The 20,077-nt window shown below is 32.9% G+C and overlaps 1 protein-coding gene and 2 pseudogenes across 2 annotated transcripts in view; all 3 read left to right on the forward strand.

Moving 5' to 3' along the window:
• Nucleotides 1-277: 277 nt before the first annotated feature.
• The window catches only part of LOC143631627 (uncharacterized), a 205,659-nt gene continuing 185,859 nt past the window's right edge, over nt 278-20,077 (forward strand). The window contains exon 1 of the mRNA XM_077100329.1: nt 278-1,057. Within this exon, the coding sequence (XP_076956444.1) occupies nt 310-1,057 (748 nt within the window). The 5' untranslated portion in view covers nt 278-309. The remainder of the gene's footprint in view (nt 1,058-20,077) is intronic.
• Nucleotides 9,830-15,607, forward strand: LOC143631639 (arogenate dehydratase/prephenate dehydratase 1, chloroplastic-like; annotated as a pseudogene).
• LOC143631625 (aspartic proteinase oryzasin-1-like) overlaps nt 18,602-20,077 on the forward strand; it is a 51,463-nt pseudogene continuing 49,987 nt past the window's right edge. The window contains exon 1 of the transcript XR_013153396.1: nt 18,602-19,048. The product of XR_013153396.1 is annotated as an aspartic proteinase oryzasin-1-like (transcript). The remainder of the gene's footprint in view (nt 19,049-20,077) is intronic.

Consider the following 20,077-nt stretch of genomic DNA (forward strand, 5'->3'; position numbering starts at 1 on the left):
GGCGATAGCAAACTAGCTTTGATTGAACTTAATTGATTAATTGGTATTATTTGTGTGTCTAATAGTTTACGTTTAGTAGGTCTTAGGGAGTCTTTTTAGTGTGTCTAGTAATTTTTGTAAATATTTTAGTATTATTATTCGTATTATTGGTCTTTTTGTGTTTTGAGTTGTGGTATGTCTTGTGAGTCCTGTCTTAGATTAGTGTGTCTAGTCGTGTTTAGGCTAATTTAGTTTCTGTTAATTTATTTAATCGAGTCTATTTAATATGTTTAATAGATCGAGTCAGTTTAGAAGTTTTTTATATAGAAGATGTTGGAAAGAGCTGAAGAAGAGGAACGTGAAATAGTTTGGAAACTAGAGGCATTGGAAGTTAGGCTTGATAAGTTGATCGAAATATATAGGCTTCGTAAATTAGAAGAACTAGAAGCTAGGTTAGAGGAGTTAAGTGTTAGATATCATATTGAGAGTCCTTCTTACAAAGAGCAGCAAGCCGTCTATGAAACGGTTGATGAATTCTGGGGTGATGATTATGAGGGCGTGATAGAAGAGAAGGAGTTGGAGCTACATGATTACACGAATCCGAGTGAAGATGTCATTGTGGAGCCACTTGACCAGATGGAAGATGACGAAGAGAATGAGCATGCACCATCTTGGGAGGATGAGTTTTGTGATGAATTGGTGGGTTTACCAGTTTTTGAAGAACATGAAGAATTTGACCCTGTTGGCGATCTTATCTATTTAGAAACACTAATTATAGGGAAGCCAGCAATGGAGATCAAGTGTGAACCAAATGAAAAAGAAGAGAAAGTGGCAAAGGAGGATGATCAGAATATGGTGGTAGTTGAGTCACCACATCTTGTGAAGGTTAACAAGTCTGTGGAGGAACTAGGTAGTGGATCGCCACCGAAATTGACAAAGCCACAGAAGAGGGAGCGAAAATGCTTGGATCAGTATGTTTTGAGGGTTAAAAAATGGTACATTAAGAGTTATAGGAAAACACAAAAATGCAAGAATAACCATTTTCCTCATTATATGTCATGTATTAGGTTTGGTCCGGGTAAGTTCAAGTAATGGTGGTCTGACCCATTTTTATGTTTTATATTACTTTTTAGTTTCACTATGTGTTATTTGATTAAAAATGTTGGGCGGGTGGAACTAAACGGGTTAGACCGGGGTTTGATAAAAGAAAAGCCTCCTGATTGAGATTTCGGGAGCGAGTCTGGCTGAAGACTCTTCTGTAAACTTAGCGCTTCCCGGGAGGCAACCCGGTAGAATGTTTTTGTTTTACCTTTATTTTTGTTTTGGGTTTTTCTTGCTTTCTTTTGCTGGCCGTGTGTTTTCTGGTTTTGCTTTCTGGTGTCTCAAGGATTGCTTGTGGAATGTAGATGATACATGGTGTGATACAAGTGTGGGGAGGTCATTTGTTTATTGATTGCCGCTTTCGTTCGTAAGTGACAGCTTGGTAGAGAGCACTAGAGTATGAGGCTTTCGTTCGAATTGGAGGGCATGGGACACGACTCGCAAGACAATATCGTCATATTTACCAGGGGAGTCTGTTCCACTTTACTTATATTTGAATGTGCTTTAATTTTTGTCTTTTTCCTGTCTCATTGAGGACAATGTGACATTTAAGTGTGGGGATGGGAAACTGACGTTTTTTTTATTAAAAAAAGTATTTTAAAAAAATATAATAGAAAAAAGTTAAAATAATAATAATAAAAAAAATTTGAAAAATTGTCCCGAAATTTTAACGAAAATTTTTGCAAATAATGGAAAATGATAGAAAAATTTGAGATTGGTTTTTAAAACTACTATTATATATGAGATTAAATAAAAGATAACGCACTAAGCTTGGGATGTCTCGGTAGGCACAACTAGCTTTGATAGTCCACTTTAGCAGATTTCTTATATATAATAATTTGAAAAACGGTGAAACCTTATTTCGATGCTTAGGTAAGATTACCATAATTTAAAAACTTTGAGATGGTAATACTTAGATGCACTAAAACAGCACACCACCACATGCCCATCTTTTTATTAGCTTAGAAATAGTTATATAATTTAGGGTGATATAAAAAAAACAAAAAAAAAATATGTTATGAAAGTTATGAGTATTCCAAAAATTGGTCCGAAAAGCAAATGACCATGAGAAAGTTATGTACAGTAAAATGCCAAAGAAGCATTCTCAAAAATAGAAAAACAGGCCAAATTTGCACATACTAGACGAGACTTAGAGTTTACGCGTTGCTAAGGGGATAGTGACTCTGAGGTTATCGCTATTGGGGGCTCAAATGTTTTTAGTCAATAAATATTTTTTAGGGAATATATAGGACAAAGTCCAATAATATTTAGGGTATGCTCGTACGGCCTCCACATGACCATTCATCCATCAAATTTCACCGAATGCATCTATTTAGTACCATCAACGAGTCCTTGGCTTATGGTGATTTGTCAAACCAGTCTGCTTTGAATCTAGTTGTTCTAGCTCTCTTTGTCTGAGATGGGGTAGGTGTAGCCTTGATTTTTGGACCTAAAACGCTTAATGCGATTGGGGTCTTGATATGCTGGTGGCTAGGTTTAAGTGGACAACAATATTGGCAATCGCGGTTTTTGCATTTATCTATGCTTAAAAATTAACCTATATGTTTTAAAGATCGATTTTGAATTATGATTTCATTGCAAAATATATTTTTCAAGGAAGAAAAATGTTCAAGTGTGGGAATATTTGATGTGGTCTAAATTATACAGATTTTTATGATAATATTTCCTACAATATGTGAGCTAGTTTTTATATAATTTTTGCCTCAAAGGGCTCATGTTTGAAGTTTAAAGGTCTAAGTGACAGCAATGTTTAGACGTATTAATTTATAAAAAAAGAAAAGAAAAAAAAACAAGGACTTCAAAATAAAATGTACATTCTCTATTTGAACTCACAATAAAATTGCTTTTAGATTAAATCTAATATTAATATATACAACAAGAGATTGTGAATGTCTTTTAATGGAACTTAAATGAATTACTATATGTTTTGGTCAACGTAGGATTCCAAGGGAAAAAAAGAGTTATTGTAATTAATTGGATTCTTGGAACTTTATTAAATCCCTTTAAATTGTTTAATGCAGAATATACGGAAACATATATAAAGCAAGTTGTGGAGTTGTAACTTGGTACATGGGCCACCACTAGAGATATAATCAAAACTTAAAAGATGTTGGGCCAACGTAGTAGGGCTGGAGTGTTGAAGATATTATAGATCAGAAGCCGCAGAACATAAATAAAAATTGGAGGTCGAAGCTGGTAAATGGGTTTCAAACAAAAGGTTTTCTTGGAGTCATTAATTCACAACAGAGAAGAGAAAGAGAAGAGAACAAGCACGAAATCTTTTGGTTTGATTTTATTATGAACTCCATTGTTGAACTTATATATTTTTATTGTTTTGAGCATGATTTTTGGCAAAACCCTTTTAGTTGCCTGGGCTTGTGATGATGTTTTGTTGATTATTTTGGACTAGTCGGTTTTCAGGTTTTGTTTATGGGATTCTGATTAATTAAAAGTTTTGATTAGTTTTATTGAATGTGTCTCATGCGTATTTATTTTTAATTTGTGTATAAATGAATGTTTCACATGTGTCTTGATTGAAAGTCTTTCGATTATAGGTTGCATGTTAGGGTTGTTTACTGTGTGTTTGCGACTTGTTTATGGTTTATTGATCTCATTTACCATAGAAACTGAATTTTGGCATATTATTAGAAGTTTATATTCTTACTAGCTTAAATATCCGACATGTGATAAGTTGTCGGGTTTGTCTGCGTTGTTAGGGTTTTAGGTTAAATTATATGACAGTAAGTTTGCCTATTTTTACCTTAATTTCACTGTTTACCCGTGTCCTTTAGACTGTTCAAAAACCACCCCGTGTACTTAGGTGCATTGAGATAGTGAAACTGACGGGTTAGCTATTTTCTAGGGTAATTAATCATAATTGGTGAACTGACAGGTGAACTAATAAACCGGTGTTTTTACATGATCTCTAAGATTTCTTTTTAGCCGACACCTTGAGAGTGATTAAGGATCCATTAAGTTTCCTAGAGTTTCATATCTTTAGATTCCAGGTTCCCATAACATTTTCCCGTAACCGATAAAAGCCCGAGTCGTCATAATTCAAATTCCTTGCATAGGTAACTCTTGCTCTCATTTGAATTTGCTAAAGTCATATTTGGTAATTTATTTTTTTTAGTTTACTTAAATTTAATTAAGTAATTAGTTTAATTAACTAGTAGTTTTTAAAATAAAATAAATAAAAATCCAAAAACAATATTTTCTTAATTATTACTTTAAATTAGCTTTTAGAACTAGTTTCGTTAATTTAATAAGTGTCTCTAGGGTTCGATATTCCCGGTCTTCCCATAGCTATTCTACACGATAGGTTCACTTGCCTGTTGCTAGTGGTTTGGTTTAGGGTATTCTATGTTTTTATTACTCGTTGTGCTTGGTCATTATTTGATAAAATTTTATATACCACTTTACGCACATCACTTGCTCTAATAATGTATGATTGAATAGTGTCTCATTTCTAAGTGAACATATTCTATGACATAAAAGAAAGTAGCATGCATATTTTCAAGTCCACTCTTGCTTAATCTCATACTACCACGAGGATGTTAATTTAAGTTCGCAAGCATTTTGGTAAAGTATAGAGATTATGATTGACTTCGATTTCTCAAATATCAATTCTAACAACTTCGGGTGGTTATAGTTTAGTCACACAACCTCCCATTGGTTGATTTAATTAGGCTATTATTACACATTTAAGTAGGCAAACATATGATGTTCTTAACTAGCCTGATAACCTAAGCAATCGTGTTAACAATGTTATTTCAGAATTATCAAAACTAAAGAAATAGATCATAGCTTATATCCCATCATTTCTAAGTACAATATAAGGATCCATGTTTTATCTTTAATAAGTTATCAATATATTCTTTTTACCATTTCTAGTCTCCAAGAACATGAGTGAATCATAAATGATTGTTAATCATCAACCCTGATGTATTGAGTTAAAGTGATAAAACATTTTTCATCAAAGAATAATTGCAATATAACCATGTACTTTACCAACCTAAATCACATGTTCAATATAATCATCAAGTTAAACAAAGCTTCTTCATAGAAATTAGATGGTAAATGGAGTTTAGCTCATAATGAGCATGGTTATGAACATTAAAAGAGATGAAGATAACAAACACATAATCAAACTAGAACAATCTAACCAAATGTGAATGAATCGTTCTTCTTCGATGGTGATTGATGATGATGATGATAGATGGATGATGATAGCCTCCAAGCCTTCAAACTCTCCGCAAGATCTTCAATATGAGTGTAACGTGGTGTTTTTATAAGAGAAACCCGTATAGAAGTTTTCTTCAGGCACACCAAATGAAAGCAACATGCTCCGCTATTTATAGGATGTCTGGGCACTCAGGCACGACCCCAAGTTCCATGAGGCACGCCCCCGTGTCCACGTTTCTAGTCGCATTAAATGCTCTGTTAGATCGTACATGCTGACTCAGCAAGGGGTCGTGCTTCCTGAGGCACGACCCCGCATTTTTGGTCTTTTATTATATTTCTTTTGTCTTTTCTTGAAAGGTAACCACGGCCCCATGCCTTCTGAGGCACGACCCCCGTGCCCACGTGTTCAGTATTTTGTCATTTCTTGCAGATTTTTGTCTTTTCTTGCATGGGGGCGTGTCCAGAGGGCATGTTTGAGTGTTTTCTTGGGTTTTCTTTCATTTTTCATCGGCTTTTCGCTTGTTTCTTCGTTTAAGGCTTGGGTTTACCTGAAAATATATTTAAATATAATAAGTAGCTATTTGAGCTATATTATTTGATGAAAGTTACAGTTTTTATAGATTATTTGATGTTAAAAAGATGTATATTTTTATATACATCAGAATGTTGTTGGAAAGTATGATTGCTGAAAAGTCATAGCAATATCATATATAAAATAGCTTTTGTAAGGAAGTTGTAGGAACTTTGCAACAATTATAATTGTTGGAAAACAATTGAAAATTAATTTCTAGTATGTGTTATTCCAATACAACTTTTTTTGCTGGAAATTATTAGCAATTAGGTTTGACAATAAATCTACTACGAAACTATTATCAAGGAATCATTTTCTAATAAAGAACTTTTTTACATATCTCTTCATAGATAATGATTATATCGTCTACATAAATATACAAGAATAGGGTTACAAACAAATAGAACGAACACGAACAATGTCTTTTTCATGTACACTTGTTAAGAAAATAATGTGTTCAAAAACGGTTAACGAACGGTTCACAAACACTTACTGAGCGAGATTTTATGTTTATGTTTATTCACTAAGGAAATGAACGTGTTCACGAACGCAAATGAACAAAATTAAAATCCTTGAAGTCTAGAGATTGAGTTTGATGTATTCATTAATGTGAATGATGAGAATGGAACAATGCAAAAACAAGGTGAAATGTGGTTTACTATTTTATGTTAAGGGTAATAAATTAAAGAATATAAAATGTTTAGATAACACAACTAAATGTAAAAAAACACTCATGAGCAATATATAAACGAACAGGAATGCATGGTCATTAACATTACCGAACATTTACGAACAAAATCGAACGAACAGAGCCTTCGTTCATGTTCTTTTAGTTAACTAATCGAACGAAATTTCTAGTTTATATCCATTCATTTACTGAAAGAACGAGCATAAAAAAACTTCAAGAAGAGTGATTCACAGATCGTTCTTGAATGTTTGGTTTGTTTACAGACTTATACATGAAGGTTACATACTCAAATTTCTATAGATAATGTTTTAAGTTATATGCATTTTTAATAATATGCTAAACTGTATAAATCTTATTATTATAAACAATGTAAGATTTTATTTTTCTACCCATGAGTTTCTAACTTAGTTAAGAGTTAACTGCATGATAGGTCCCTGTGGTTTGCAAATATTGCACTTGATCCTCAAACTCAACTAATCACAAACTTAATCATAGGAGTTATAAATTTATTACTAAGGTGGTCAAGAAGTATTAATTTTATAATTATAGTGGCCCTTGCTCGCTAACACCATTAAAATTTTCAGTTAACTATGTATATCTCACTAGGTTACCCTAATAGTAATAATAAACTTTAAGTGGTCCATACCCCACCTTTTTTCTTCTTTCCGGCACAATATTCCTTGTTCCCCAAATCAAACCGCATAACATCTTTTCTCTGTTGTTTGTTTTCTTTCAACAAAAGCATGTAAACTAGCCATAAATTCACTGCCACAGAAATGCAAAACGACTTCGATCTACTCAAGCCAAAAACCCCTCTTGATTTCTAGGTTAGTATTTAGATTTTGGGGGATTTTGGAGGTGGCAGCTCCATGGTGGCCGTTTGACACGAGAATTTGTAAATCATTTAAAAGGATGGTGAATTATTGAATATGGCTTAACGTGTTGTACACCAAGTCAAAGGAAGTGAAGATGGACAGTGGTGGGTTGGTGGTGGTGTGTGGCGTCGAGAAAGAAGGTGGTGGTTGCAAGTTGGTGGATGATGGGAGGTGGATGGCGTGTAGGTGAAGAATAAAGGGTGAGAGTAAAGTCGGTCACACTTATTATCATTAATATTTTGATTATTATTGAAGGTATTTTAGTCATTTTACATAGTCTGAACTGAAAATTTTAACCGCGTTAGCGAACAAGGAACACCGTAGTTACAAAATTCATATTTCCAAATCATCTTAATAATACATTTATAACAAAATCAAGTTTGTAATTAATTAAGTTTAAAGATCATTCGTGCAACATTGACATACTACAATGGTCAACTGTGCTAGTTAACTCTTTAGTTAATAACAAAACTAAGACCGTCTGTAGTGCAAGGGTTGTGATGGCGTTTTGGACCCAAAACACCGGGGAACACCGCCCCTCTCGGCGTTTTGGGGGTAGCGTTTTGATGAAGCGTTTTCTACAAAACGCGAAGGTGGTTGCCGTTTTGATAAAATTGTGTGTGGGGAGAGGAGAGAGAGGGGATAAATGTAATTATTATAGGAGAGTTATGACATTTTGCCCACTACGTCACTTTTTGCATAACTCTCAATTGATGACGGGGATGTCACATGGCGCAAAATGCCTAAGGGTGAGACATTTTGACTACACATGGTCTAATAGGTAAGATGTGTTTTTTCCCAAATTAGTGTTGGTGGAAAAAATATTTACTAAAATGGTGCTCATAAAATAATATTTACCAAAATAATGTTATTGAAAGTATTTTTTGTTTCTTAACCTAAATCTTATTTGGTAAAGTAACCATAACATGTCTCTAATCTCTATTATTATAATTTTAAAATAATAAAATTAACTTATATTCAAGATACATAATTTTTTTTATATATATTTAGTTTAATACATACTATTAATTTTAATAAACCCTAAATTAGCGTATATAATTAATTACACTCGATTTATCTATCTAATTTTCCAATCACATGTTAGTTCTAAATTTGAGTCATTTATCTTTTCATTTCATTCGAATAATCTGTCTCGTTGGGTGCCCCCATTTTTCTCAAGTTTACAAGTTATTTCTTCTGTTAATTTGAAATTTAATACTTTGAATGGTTGCTTAATATTTTAGTTGCATTCACCGGGCATTTTGAAAAAAAAATGATGGTTTACACTAAATTCATTTTAATTTTGATACAATTAACAAATGTTGGTTAGAATCCGTTTACAATAATTTGTTTACACTAAATTGATTGAAATAAATCTTTTCAATGATTTAATTTAAACCGGTTTGATTTTCGAGTTTCACCCACCCCTGGTTCCATGTGATTTTCAGTCTTAATAATGAAAGTGTTAGAAATAAAAACGATAAGATAAAATGAAAATAAAATAAAATAAAACAAATAACTAACTTCAGTTATATTAATTGAATGAGAAGTGCTAAACACATTAAAATTGATTTTTAATTTATACCATGTATAAATCTGAAATATAAATTCAGCGCATTTATATATGCATAGTATGTATACTATTTTAGACTTTTAGGATTTATTTAAAAAGAGGAGTAAAAATTTTAAAAATAGAGAATGTATATTTGTATAAAAATTTATTTTAGATTTAAGTTAATTCTATTCCTCATTAAAATAAAAAGAAAAGAGATATCTTGATCTTATATTAGTTTTACCCATTAATATTTGGAGTGAGAAATACAAAAATCTTTGAATAACACTATGTAGGTAAATATTTTTCAATGAACACTATTTTGGTAAATAATTTTCCTACCAACACTCTTTTTGGAAAAAAATTGTAGATAAGTATTAAAATAATAATTGTTGTCAGTAATTAAAGAAATGTATTAAACCATTATTATTGATATCTTTAACGGTTATGTATGTATATAATGACTAAAAGTTGCAACATTTTAAGTAAAACATTAAGTTGAATACATAGCGAGAAACAACTAATAAAAAGAGATAATTAATTGCATTTAATAGATAATAACTACTATTTGAACTTTATTAAATAAACATAATCTCAAGACTATTTTATTTCTTTTTTTATCATTTGTTTCAAATTAAATCAGGTGATTAATATTAAAAGATACGATCAAACACCTTGGGAAAGAACAAAAAAGGTAAAAATAGATAAATAAAAGCATGATCATATTACGGCTGTGTTCATTCCCAAAGGCAAGTTGCAAATACAGAGTCTGATTGACTGTACATATATTCATTCCCAAATTAGGTGGAAATCTCTAATACATTCTTGAAAACCTTTAAAAGTTGGCACAGAAAGACATGTCTTCCAATGTTGTACCAATTTGTTTTTCTACTAATCATCCACATTCTATATCGGGTGCCACCCATCTTTTTCAAAACAATAGGAGAATTTCTATGTTCACAGCTGGTTACTTTAGGGTTCATGCTGCCTCATTGAGAATATGGAGCTGCTTGAGTTCAAATTTGGGTCATAGTAAACCTCATTTGGAAGATGAAAACCTTCTGGCTTTGTTTTAAAGTCAGGAAATGAAAGAATTGATGATATTCAGATATCCAAGTTTCATAAAGATTTGAGTTCTTTACCAAGTGAGTTGACTCAGTTAATATTGACAAGAAAGTTCTATGGTTTCTCTTATTATTGTTTAGGTTTTATAGTTACTGTTATTATTGTATCTTGAATTGTGTCTCAAAACGTTCCAGGGTTTCTCTTTTGTTTGGCTTTTTACTTTTGTTAATATTATTAGTAGATGCTAACTTGGGCCTCAAAATCAAAAATTTTGAACTTAAATGAATCGCAAACATATATAACCCGGATCAAGTGAGTTGACTCAATTACAAAATTTGTAATTTACTTAAGATTCAATAACGCGTACTTGTTCTTTTAACAACAAATTAATATACTCCTAAGTATTGTTAAGTCTTATAAATCATCTACATCTACACCTAACAACTTGAAGGATTATAAACTTTGACGTTCATAATAGATAGTTGGAATGTTACCAACATACCATGTCGTTGGGGACAAACATCATATCAGTTAATTCATTGAATTCACTTAAAGTCTACACTTTTTGGCTTTAGTGTCAAAAAGGGGATTTGAATTTCAAGAATGATTTTAATTTAATATTTATAAAGAATATTTGATAAGAGTAATCAATCAGAACAACAAATTGCTGCTAAACTAGTTTACTATTTTTGCCGATTTTGCTTTTTGGAGTGTACTAGTTTTGAGCAAAAATTAAAAAAATAAAAAATAAATAAAAGTATATTTTGACTTTTTGTCTTGATCCAAGCTAATGTTCGCTCATATGTCTACGCCTGCGATCTTTATGTTTATTTTTCAAACTCTATTAAGACATCTGTTTTGACCTTCATAATTCTACTTCATATAAATATTATTTTTTGTTGTTGTGTAGAATTTGGAACAAATTCATATTTATTTAGGATGGTCTTCTTGCATTATTCACTTAGAGTTCTTATAATTGTTAGATTATTGTTTTTTAAGCAAATCACGAAAAAAAAAGATGAAGAAGGTGCGACAATATACATATACCACCTTCACTCGTCATATGGGTTGTACGTCTAAGAGCCTGTGTTAGAAGTTTGTTGTCACATCGGTTGCTTTTATGTCTGTTTAACACATAATATGACCAAACACCAACTCATAGTATACGATCCCGTATAACACTCATACGGCTTGCATAATCTTAATGGTTTGTGGTTAGCATTTCTGTCTTATGCCCTGAGTTTTGAAAAAAAAAAATATTTTGACTTTTAGTCATCAGGGCTCGAGGATGATGTTGGCTTCAGAATTCCATGCATGTGATTTTATTTTATTTTTTTTAATATCAAGATACAACTTTTTGGACCTTCATATAACTACTACTGCATAGAGAAACTAGATTCCTTTTTGTTTGTTAAATTTGGAACAAATGCATGTTAAGTATTGTTCTGCATTTGAGGTTTATACAATTGTAAATGATTGTTGCTTTTAAATACTGAGAATATATTATTATAACATTTCAAGGTTCTTATTATAAGTTTAAAATATCAGATATATATGCATGAAACTAGTCATAAATAGCATATTAAGAAACCCTAAATTGCATATTTGCTTACAATCTAACTATACCTGTTTTTTTTTTCTCTTGTTGCAGAAGCGTTATCTACGACAGATCTTGTCTCTCCTAATAGTGACAATTCAAAACTCCGGGTCGCTTACAAGGTAATTCTGTTAAAACATATATTTAGAGAAAATTACAAAATAATTTTCTTGAATATGTTATACGAACCTATAGAGCACTGCTAGAAACATATCTACTTTTTGCCTTAATGATGACATAAATTGTATCGAGTATAGATTTACATATATATTGTATTTCACGCATAGAACGGAAATATTTAGGAGTTAGTCAAGTAAGAGTAGCTATGCGGCGATAGATTCGTGTATGGCATGGCTACATGCATGAAGTTGATCCTATATTACTGGCCGGGTTGCATCATGCATGCAAGGTAATTCTATTTAAAACATTTAACTGAGACATCATATATTTTCTTGAGTGTGTTATACCTATATAGACATGTTAAAAAAAGTAACACTAAATTGTAATTCACGACACCGGCCATATCACATATAGATTCACATATATTGTAATTCACGTATAGACTAAAGGATTTAGATAGTAAGAATAGTTGCAAAACCACAGATTCATGTATCCCACGTTAATATGCATGAAATTGTTCTGACTTGCGCTTACAATTTAATTTTGTTAAAAACAATAAACTAAGACATCATATTTAGAAATTTCACAAAATAATCATGTTCTTGTGTGTGTTATATCTGTATAGCCATGTCAAAAGATATGATCTCTACTTTTTCTCGTGATAATTTCTTAAACAAATATCTTACAAGACACTGAGATACCATATCGCGTATAGATTCACATATAAATTATATTATTATGTATAAAATCAAAATATTTAAGATCTAGTCGAGCAAGATGATCAGTAGATACATGGCCATAGATCACATGTGAATTGTTTTGTTATACGATTCTTATTAATTATAAATCTTTCGAACTATACAGGGTATACCTGGAGCGTACAGTGAGGCTGCTGCTCTTAAAGCGTATCCGAAATGTGAGACGATTCCATATGAAGAATATGAATCTGTATTTAAGGTATTCTATATATTTTCCCATTTTGTATTCTTTTCTATTTTTTTTAACCGGGGTAACACTGCTTTCACGAAAACATAAATCTGATATGTATTACTTTGACAACAATATATATTTTTTTAGTTTGAATGCTTAAAACGTTAGGATTTTCAGGCGGTTATGGTTAGCGGACAAAGGCATAATCCAAATTGAGGACTCAGCAGGAGAAAGCGTCCACAGAAATTATGATTTAGTTCTTCGTCATAGGCTGCATATTGTAGGAGAAGTGAAACTCAACGTTGATCATTGCCTTTTGGGATTGCCCGGTGTACAAACGGGGGATTTAAAGTGTGTGCTAAGCCACCAGAAGGTGCGTACTGTACCTCATCAGTTATGTAATATTCAATAATTAGATGTTTGTGAAAATTGTATAATTTGATGCTTTGAGTGTTTCACAAACTCTGGCTATTTAAGTAGGTATTTCATAGATGACAGGTTACTAAATGGTAAATAAAACCAAAATTTTGAATTCGCTATGAGTTGGGTTTGATATATCTATAGAAGCATCAAGCATGCCAACCGACACAAATGCGAGTGTAATGCCATGAAAATTTACGTACAATCAATATTCACCCAAGCAAAAAAATTAATATCATAAACACTCATTTCATTATATAAAATTTATAATATGACAATTATTCTGTGTTTCCTTACTCAAAACTCTTAGACCCTAAGGATTTAAATGTCATAAATTAGAAAATGGTTTTGAGCAGATATTTTATGGTAAATATGATGCTATAATTTTGTTCTTTTTATATAAATATGATATGATACGTACTAAGTTTTAAGCAGATATATTTTACCGTAAATTCTATCATGTTGACACTAAGTTAATAACACAGGCACTTGATCAATGTAAGATGATGCTGAATGAATTAAACGTTGTTAAAGTTAATACTGAAGATACTGCTGCTGCAGCTCAGGTAAATATTGAGAATCTATTACATATATTATATAGCCTTTGGTTTATTTTCAAAAATTTTCTATGTATATTTTTATAATTAACTTTTAAATTCGCAACAGATTGTAGCCTCTAAGGGCATAGCAGACACAGGAGCAATTGCCAGTTCTCGCGCAGCAGAAATATATGGACTCCACATTCTCTCTAAGAAGTTTCAGGTATAAATAAGCTTGTAATCAAACCAAACGAACACAAACAAAATATGGTATGCTCATTCGTCTAACTTAATACAAACAATTAAGCACAGGGGTTTTCTTGTTCGTTGTCATTAGTTAAGAAAATGAACATGTTCGTGTTCGTTCGTGTGCAAGATAATCGAACGGTTTACTAGCGTAAATGAACGAACATAACTGAGATAAAACAAGTTAAAAGTAACGTGAAGACAAATGTGTTGGGTTTAACAAGTTATTATAACTAGATTAAGTTGGCATGTGTCAAAAAGAATTAAATGAATATATTAATGAATGTAAAACAAAGAACATAAACAAAGGTAACCTAATGTTCATGAATGAACATAATCAAACAAAAATAAATGAATTTAAATCATCAAATAAGATGTGTTTCTGTTCATACTTTTGAACAAACATGAACAAGTTCATTTATTAAATAAATGAATATTAATGAACTCTAGTCAAATAGTTCCCGAACTATTCTCTGAAAGTTCGGTTTGTTCACACGCTTATTTACGTAATTCTGTATAATCTCATACAGTCATACTAAAAAAATCTGATCATGCATTTATTTCTTTCTTAGGATGATAGACATAATGTCATGCGCTTTCTAATTCTAGCTAGGGAGCCTATTATCCCGGGAGCCGACAAGCCTTATAAGGTAAAAATAGTGGTTCATTAGTAGGGAAAACTCACAGGGCTCATCAATGCCCTGCTAACAAGTTGGAATAGATGTATTAATGATTATATTTGTTTTTATATCAAAGACGAGCATTGTGTTTACTTTAAAAGAAGGCCCAGGAGAATTGTTCAAAGCTTTAGGAGTTTTTGCTCTCAGGGACATCAATTTATCCAAGGTAACTTCGTTGTTACAAATTTCACAAGTTAAAAAGTCAACGTTAGACTTTTTTCTAATTTTTATTACTTAAAGATCGAGAGCCGGCCTCAAAGAAATCGTCCACTTAGAATCGTTGATGACAGAAACAAGAGGAGTGCCAAGTGAGTTTAATCTTCCAAGTTCACTTTTGACTTTTTCATCTGTCGAATTTTATTCATTTATATTATTTTTTTGACGTTTGATGTAATTTTCACAGGTACTTCGAATATTTCTTCTACATTGATTTTGAAGCTTCAACGGCAGAGCCTCGTGCACAATGCGCTCTTGGTCATCTGCAGGTTGGTCTTCATAGTACATAATAATTCTTTAGAGTTTGACTTCAAATTAAGTCAAATGAGTTATTGCAACCTCAAAATAAGTTAGATACAAAATGCTAAGTATTGATACCGCAAATATGATTTAATAAGGACTGGGTTCGAATGATCAAATATATAAAGTACCTTGTAAACTTACTACGTCTGTCTATATGATTATCCGTGGTTGACTCCTCAAGGTCACCCGAGGTATTGTTTAACTTTTAAACTGGTAAGATCTATATAAATATCTGAAAATACTATCTAGGATTACATATAACTATATATGCGATGCCCAAAGCATTTGGAATCAGAAACCGCAAACATGTAAGGCTAATTTGCAAAAGATGGGATATCATTAGTAATGTATCATACTGTTAATTTAGTCTCTCATCTTGAAAGAACGCTATATGCTCAATGATTACGATTATAATACAAATGCAACTTATATATTAATATATATATTCAATTTCTTTTGCAGGAAATTTCTAGTTTTCTTCGCGTTCTTGGTTGCTACCCAGTAGATACAAACCTATAGACGACTTTTGGATATTATGAGCAGCTACTGCACATATATTATATGCCATTGATTGAACCAATAGAAAAGGAAAAAAAACTGCTAGCTAATGATTCTTGCTTCCTATACATTGTTCATGTGTTTGTGTTTCTTGCTATCCAATCAACTGTTGCCTTTTGTGTTAATGGGATGTTAATGTTGTCTTAATTAAGGTTTTTTTTCCCATAATTATTATGTTACATTTAGATATTTCCCTTGACTAGAATAGACTGTTTTGGTGGCCATGAATTTGATTAATATTCTTTTTGAGGTCATCTTTTCCCTACTTATACAACCTACAGAGAATGGAAATGGAGAGAAAATAGAAATGGAAATGGAATTGTAGAGAAAGAGAATTGGTATGGAGAATGAGAATCATTTCTCTTGTTTGGTACACGAAAAAATAAACAGAGAACTCTACCATACCCAACCCCTCCTCCACCCAACCTGACACCACTCACCACCGCAGCCCCACCACCACATCCCCACCACCACAGCACCACCACCACAGCCCCACACCAGCACCACCACAACAGCCCTTTCTTCAACCACAGCCCACCACCACCGGCTGCCGCCACCAAACCCCCTTCTTCAACCACAGTACACAAGAAATTAAAAAGATTCAAATTTTTGGAACATAAGATATAGAAAAAAGAGGCTCAGATCTGTCATCACTGCCTCTTTGGAGATTTTGTGGTGGTGGTTGTGGTGGCGATGATGATGATGATAATCAGAAGCCACCTGCAACCACCGCCGATTTCCACCACCACTGTCACCCACCTGCGACCACAATCACCCGACCATCTGAAAACCCTAACCTACCACGAACCACCACTTGAAACCCTAATCTCCGTTCACCCGTACCACCTGCAACCTACAACCGGTTACCATCTCTGTGTTCACCACTGTGAACGGCGGAGACAGGGTGGTGGTTGCAGACTTGGAGACGAGGTGGCGGTTGCAGACTTGGAGACGAGGTGGCGGCCGGAGACGAGGTGGTGGCCGGAGACGAGGTGGTGACATGCTATGAGGAGGCTGCTGAGAAATGGATTTCTCTTTGTTTTAAAGAGAAATGGAATTCTCTAGTTTTAGAGAAATAGAAAGAGAAATAGAAATGAAAAGTGAAAAACAAACAAAAGAAATATTTCTAATTCCATTTCTCCCCAATCAAATCCCTCTACCTAACACCCCTAAATTTAGAATATATTTGGGAGAAAAACAAATCCAATATGAATATTTTTTTTACCCTAACTAATATTCAATAGTTTAATATTTTTAGTTCTCTTTTAAAAAAAAACCCTATTGGTGTTGAAAGAAACTTTAGTTTTTATTACAAAAAAGGTAAAATTTAAAAAATAAGCTAGTTAAAATAAAACTGATATTACAAAAACCCTTTGGGCTCTCCACCTTCCCCGCCTTTAGTTTCCTTAAGTTGAAGTTCATAAATTGTTGAAATGGAGTGAACTATCCAAACTGATAAAAGTCGGCCACTTGACTGGTTTAAAATATATACAACGCGGTTTACGGTTCGATTTTAATGGTTCGGCCGAAGGCGGAAACTTTTGAGGGAACGTTTTTATGAAATTAAATCAAATTGACAAAACTTGACTTTGAATGGTAAAATGAACATAGGATTTCCTCTAATTACATTTTCTTTATTTTGATTTTTTTTAATTTTAAAGTGATTAGCATTCCATTTAATTTGAAAAAAACTACAAACTATATCACAATTAAAAAGGAAGAAAAAAACTTGTATCTGATTAGTCAATCATCACAAGAACGACTTTAAACAGGCATTTGGGACTCGTCATTCTATTGTAACAATTTTCAATTGTGTTTTAACGCAATGTGCATGGTTGGTTATACCACATCATACGTGTGTCCTTTCCTAATCAATCCACACCATAAGGTATGTTTTAGGGAATCACAAGATTAAAGGTCACGTAACCTAGTTAGTCTAACGATTAGAATTGAAAGGTGTTATATATACAATTTTCTCTATACTTTCATACGAGTTCATACATATTTACGGGTTCATCGTCAACTCACAGGTATGATCCCTAAATTCCTTGCAGTTTTCATGTTGGTTAGACACTAGATCCAGTAAAATTAGTTTAGAATTTGTATTTTCATTGTTCAATATATGCTTCTTACTAGTAAAAGCTTTATTACAGTTCTTGGGGTTGTATGCAATCAGTTTGAGTTTAACTATTGCTTTGAAATTTTTTCCGTTAAAAGCTTAAAGTTCTAGCTTTCAATTGTTGTGTGAACTAAAATTGAGCAGAATTAATTTGGTATTCATGAATCACCTGTCGATATTTGTCAAAAATCATATTAACCCTGACAAAATTCAGATGGGTGACATGGGTCATCACCTACGGATTCTCGTCAGTAACTTTTTTACCAACAGTTTTCTGACATAATCATTCGCCTTTCATGGCTTCATGCTCATTTGTTTAGTAGTGTTTGATATTGGTTTCGTAGGATTATTGTAATTATATAATTTATCGCTTTGTTAATTGTAATTATATAATTTAGGGGTGTATATAGATTTATGTTGGAAAAAAATAAGAATAATTAAAAGGTTACGTTTGGCCAAGAACACCCCCCCCCCCCACCCCCCCCCCCCCCCCGCTTCTCCCTCTCTGATTTATTTTAAACTTTTTCCTACATAAATCTTCATTAATTTTCAAAAACTCGTTAGGTTTGACCTGACACTTCCCAATTCATTATCTCTAGAATTCTCAATCTTTCTTAAATTAATTAACATTTTATTTTCAACCAGCTATGCATTAATTCTTTAATAATTTTCGTCAAATATTTATAGTCACCACGTTAGACTTATTTGATTGTTTCATATGTGAAATAACGGTTTCATATGTATGTATGTTTCAGAATTTTTGTTCTTGAATATTCACTAAGGTAAAAAAAATTGTGATTTTTCAGCTAATAATAACATCAAGTTCCATGATTTTTTTTGGTACGCTTCTTATATCCTTAATTACGCGGTTAATTAATTTTAATATCGGATTAACTTGTAGGTCAGCATGGGAAGTAAATTGGAAACAATATCAATTTTCCTGCTCTTATCGACCTTGCTTTCTTCTCCGATCCGTTCAACATCCGCTGACGGGCTTATAAGAATTGAGCTGAAAAAATTGAAACTCGATGAAAACAATATTATTGAATCCAATCTCCGCTTGGGCAATGGTCATTATTTAAAGCTAGCTACTAGGTCGTATAGACAGAGTGTTAATAACATTGGTGAGTCCCAAGAGTCTGGTATCATATCCCTGAATAAACTATATGGATGCCCAATACTTTGGTGAGATTGGTATTGGCACCCCACCTCAGAAATTTAAGGTCATCTTTGATACTGGCAGTGCTAACTTGTGGATACCATCGTCGGAATGCATATCTTCAGTAAGTCATACTTACACACACAGACACAAAACCTACTTTAATTAAAACTATGAGAATCACATAATCAGTACTAAATAGTGGTTTAAGAAATACAACATAGCGTCGGAGAAATGCTTCATCCTGGTTAAAGCAATAAGGACATGCATTTAGGTTTTTTTGATGTTATCTACTTTAAATTTGTAGGTTCCCAGCCGGATCTACACGGAATATCTCGTTCTACGTAGGTGCGGAATCCCTACGTAAGACGATACGAGCATAGAAGACAATACACGATCAAACACACGTTACAATAAACAAAGACACGTTGTATTGCAACTGGAAACACGTGATTCACTAATCACTGATTACACAAACTCGTAAACTCGTAAACTGAAACTATATCTCTAATTCTAAACTCAGCCGTAACCTAGTTGCTTATAAAGCACGACAACTTCGCCTAGCATGTTTAGGCGAAGTTGTCCCTAACTTCGCTTGTTCCACAAGTTCGCCTATATCAGCGAACTTGTGAGAACTTCTCTTACATACAAAATACAAATCCAACTAACTCGATTACAGACACTATATACTGAACTACTGACATCATGTACCAACAGACTCCCCCTTGGCAGTAGCTTCATATCTCTATCTTCAAGCACGTGTCTTGTAATCTTCAACAATCTTGTATCTTTCATCTTCAAGCATGAACTCCTTCTCGTACACAAACCGATACTATTATTTGATATTTCTTCGCTTCGTCTTTCCAAGCAGGAATATAAAACATCTTCTTCTCGTTCAGTACCTGCAGATCAGCTTGAGACAAATTCACCAAGTGCATTGGATCATACACTCTCAGCAGCTCTTGTTCATCTTCATCCTCCATTATTGCTTCAGCTGTTTCACAATCAACATACCACCACTTCAGATCTTTGAGCACATCCTTGGGCATTTGTTTCATCGGCACTTCTTTAAGACACCGGATCGGCTTATACTTCATGATCATCCAAGGCTTGCCATCTGCTCTCATCCCTCTATCTTTGTCTTCAATAAGTT

Source organism: Bidens hawaiensis, unplaced genomic scaffold, assembly GCF_021521415.1.
Source record: "Bidens hawaiensis isolate Kalapana, Puna unplaced genomic scaffold, B.hawaiensis_p1.1 tig00006171_1, whole genome shotgun sequence".
NCBI classification, from domain to species: Eukaryota; Viridiplantae; Streptophyta; class Magnoliopsida; order Asterales; family Asteraceae; genus Bidens; species Bidens hawaiensis.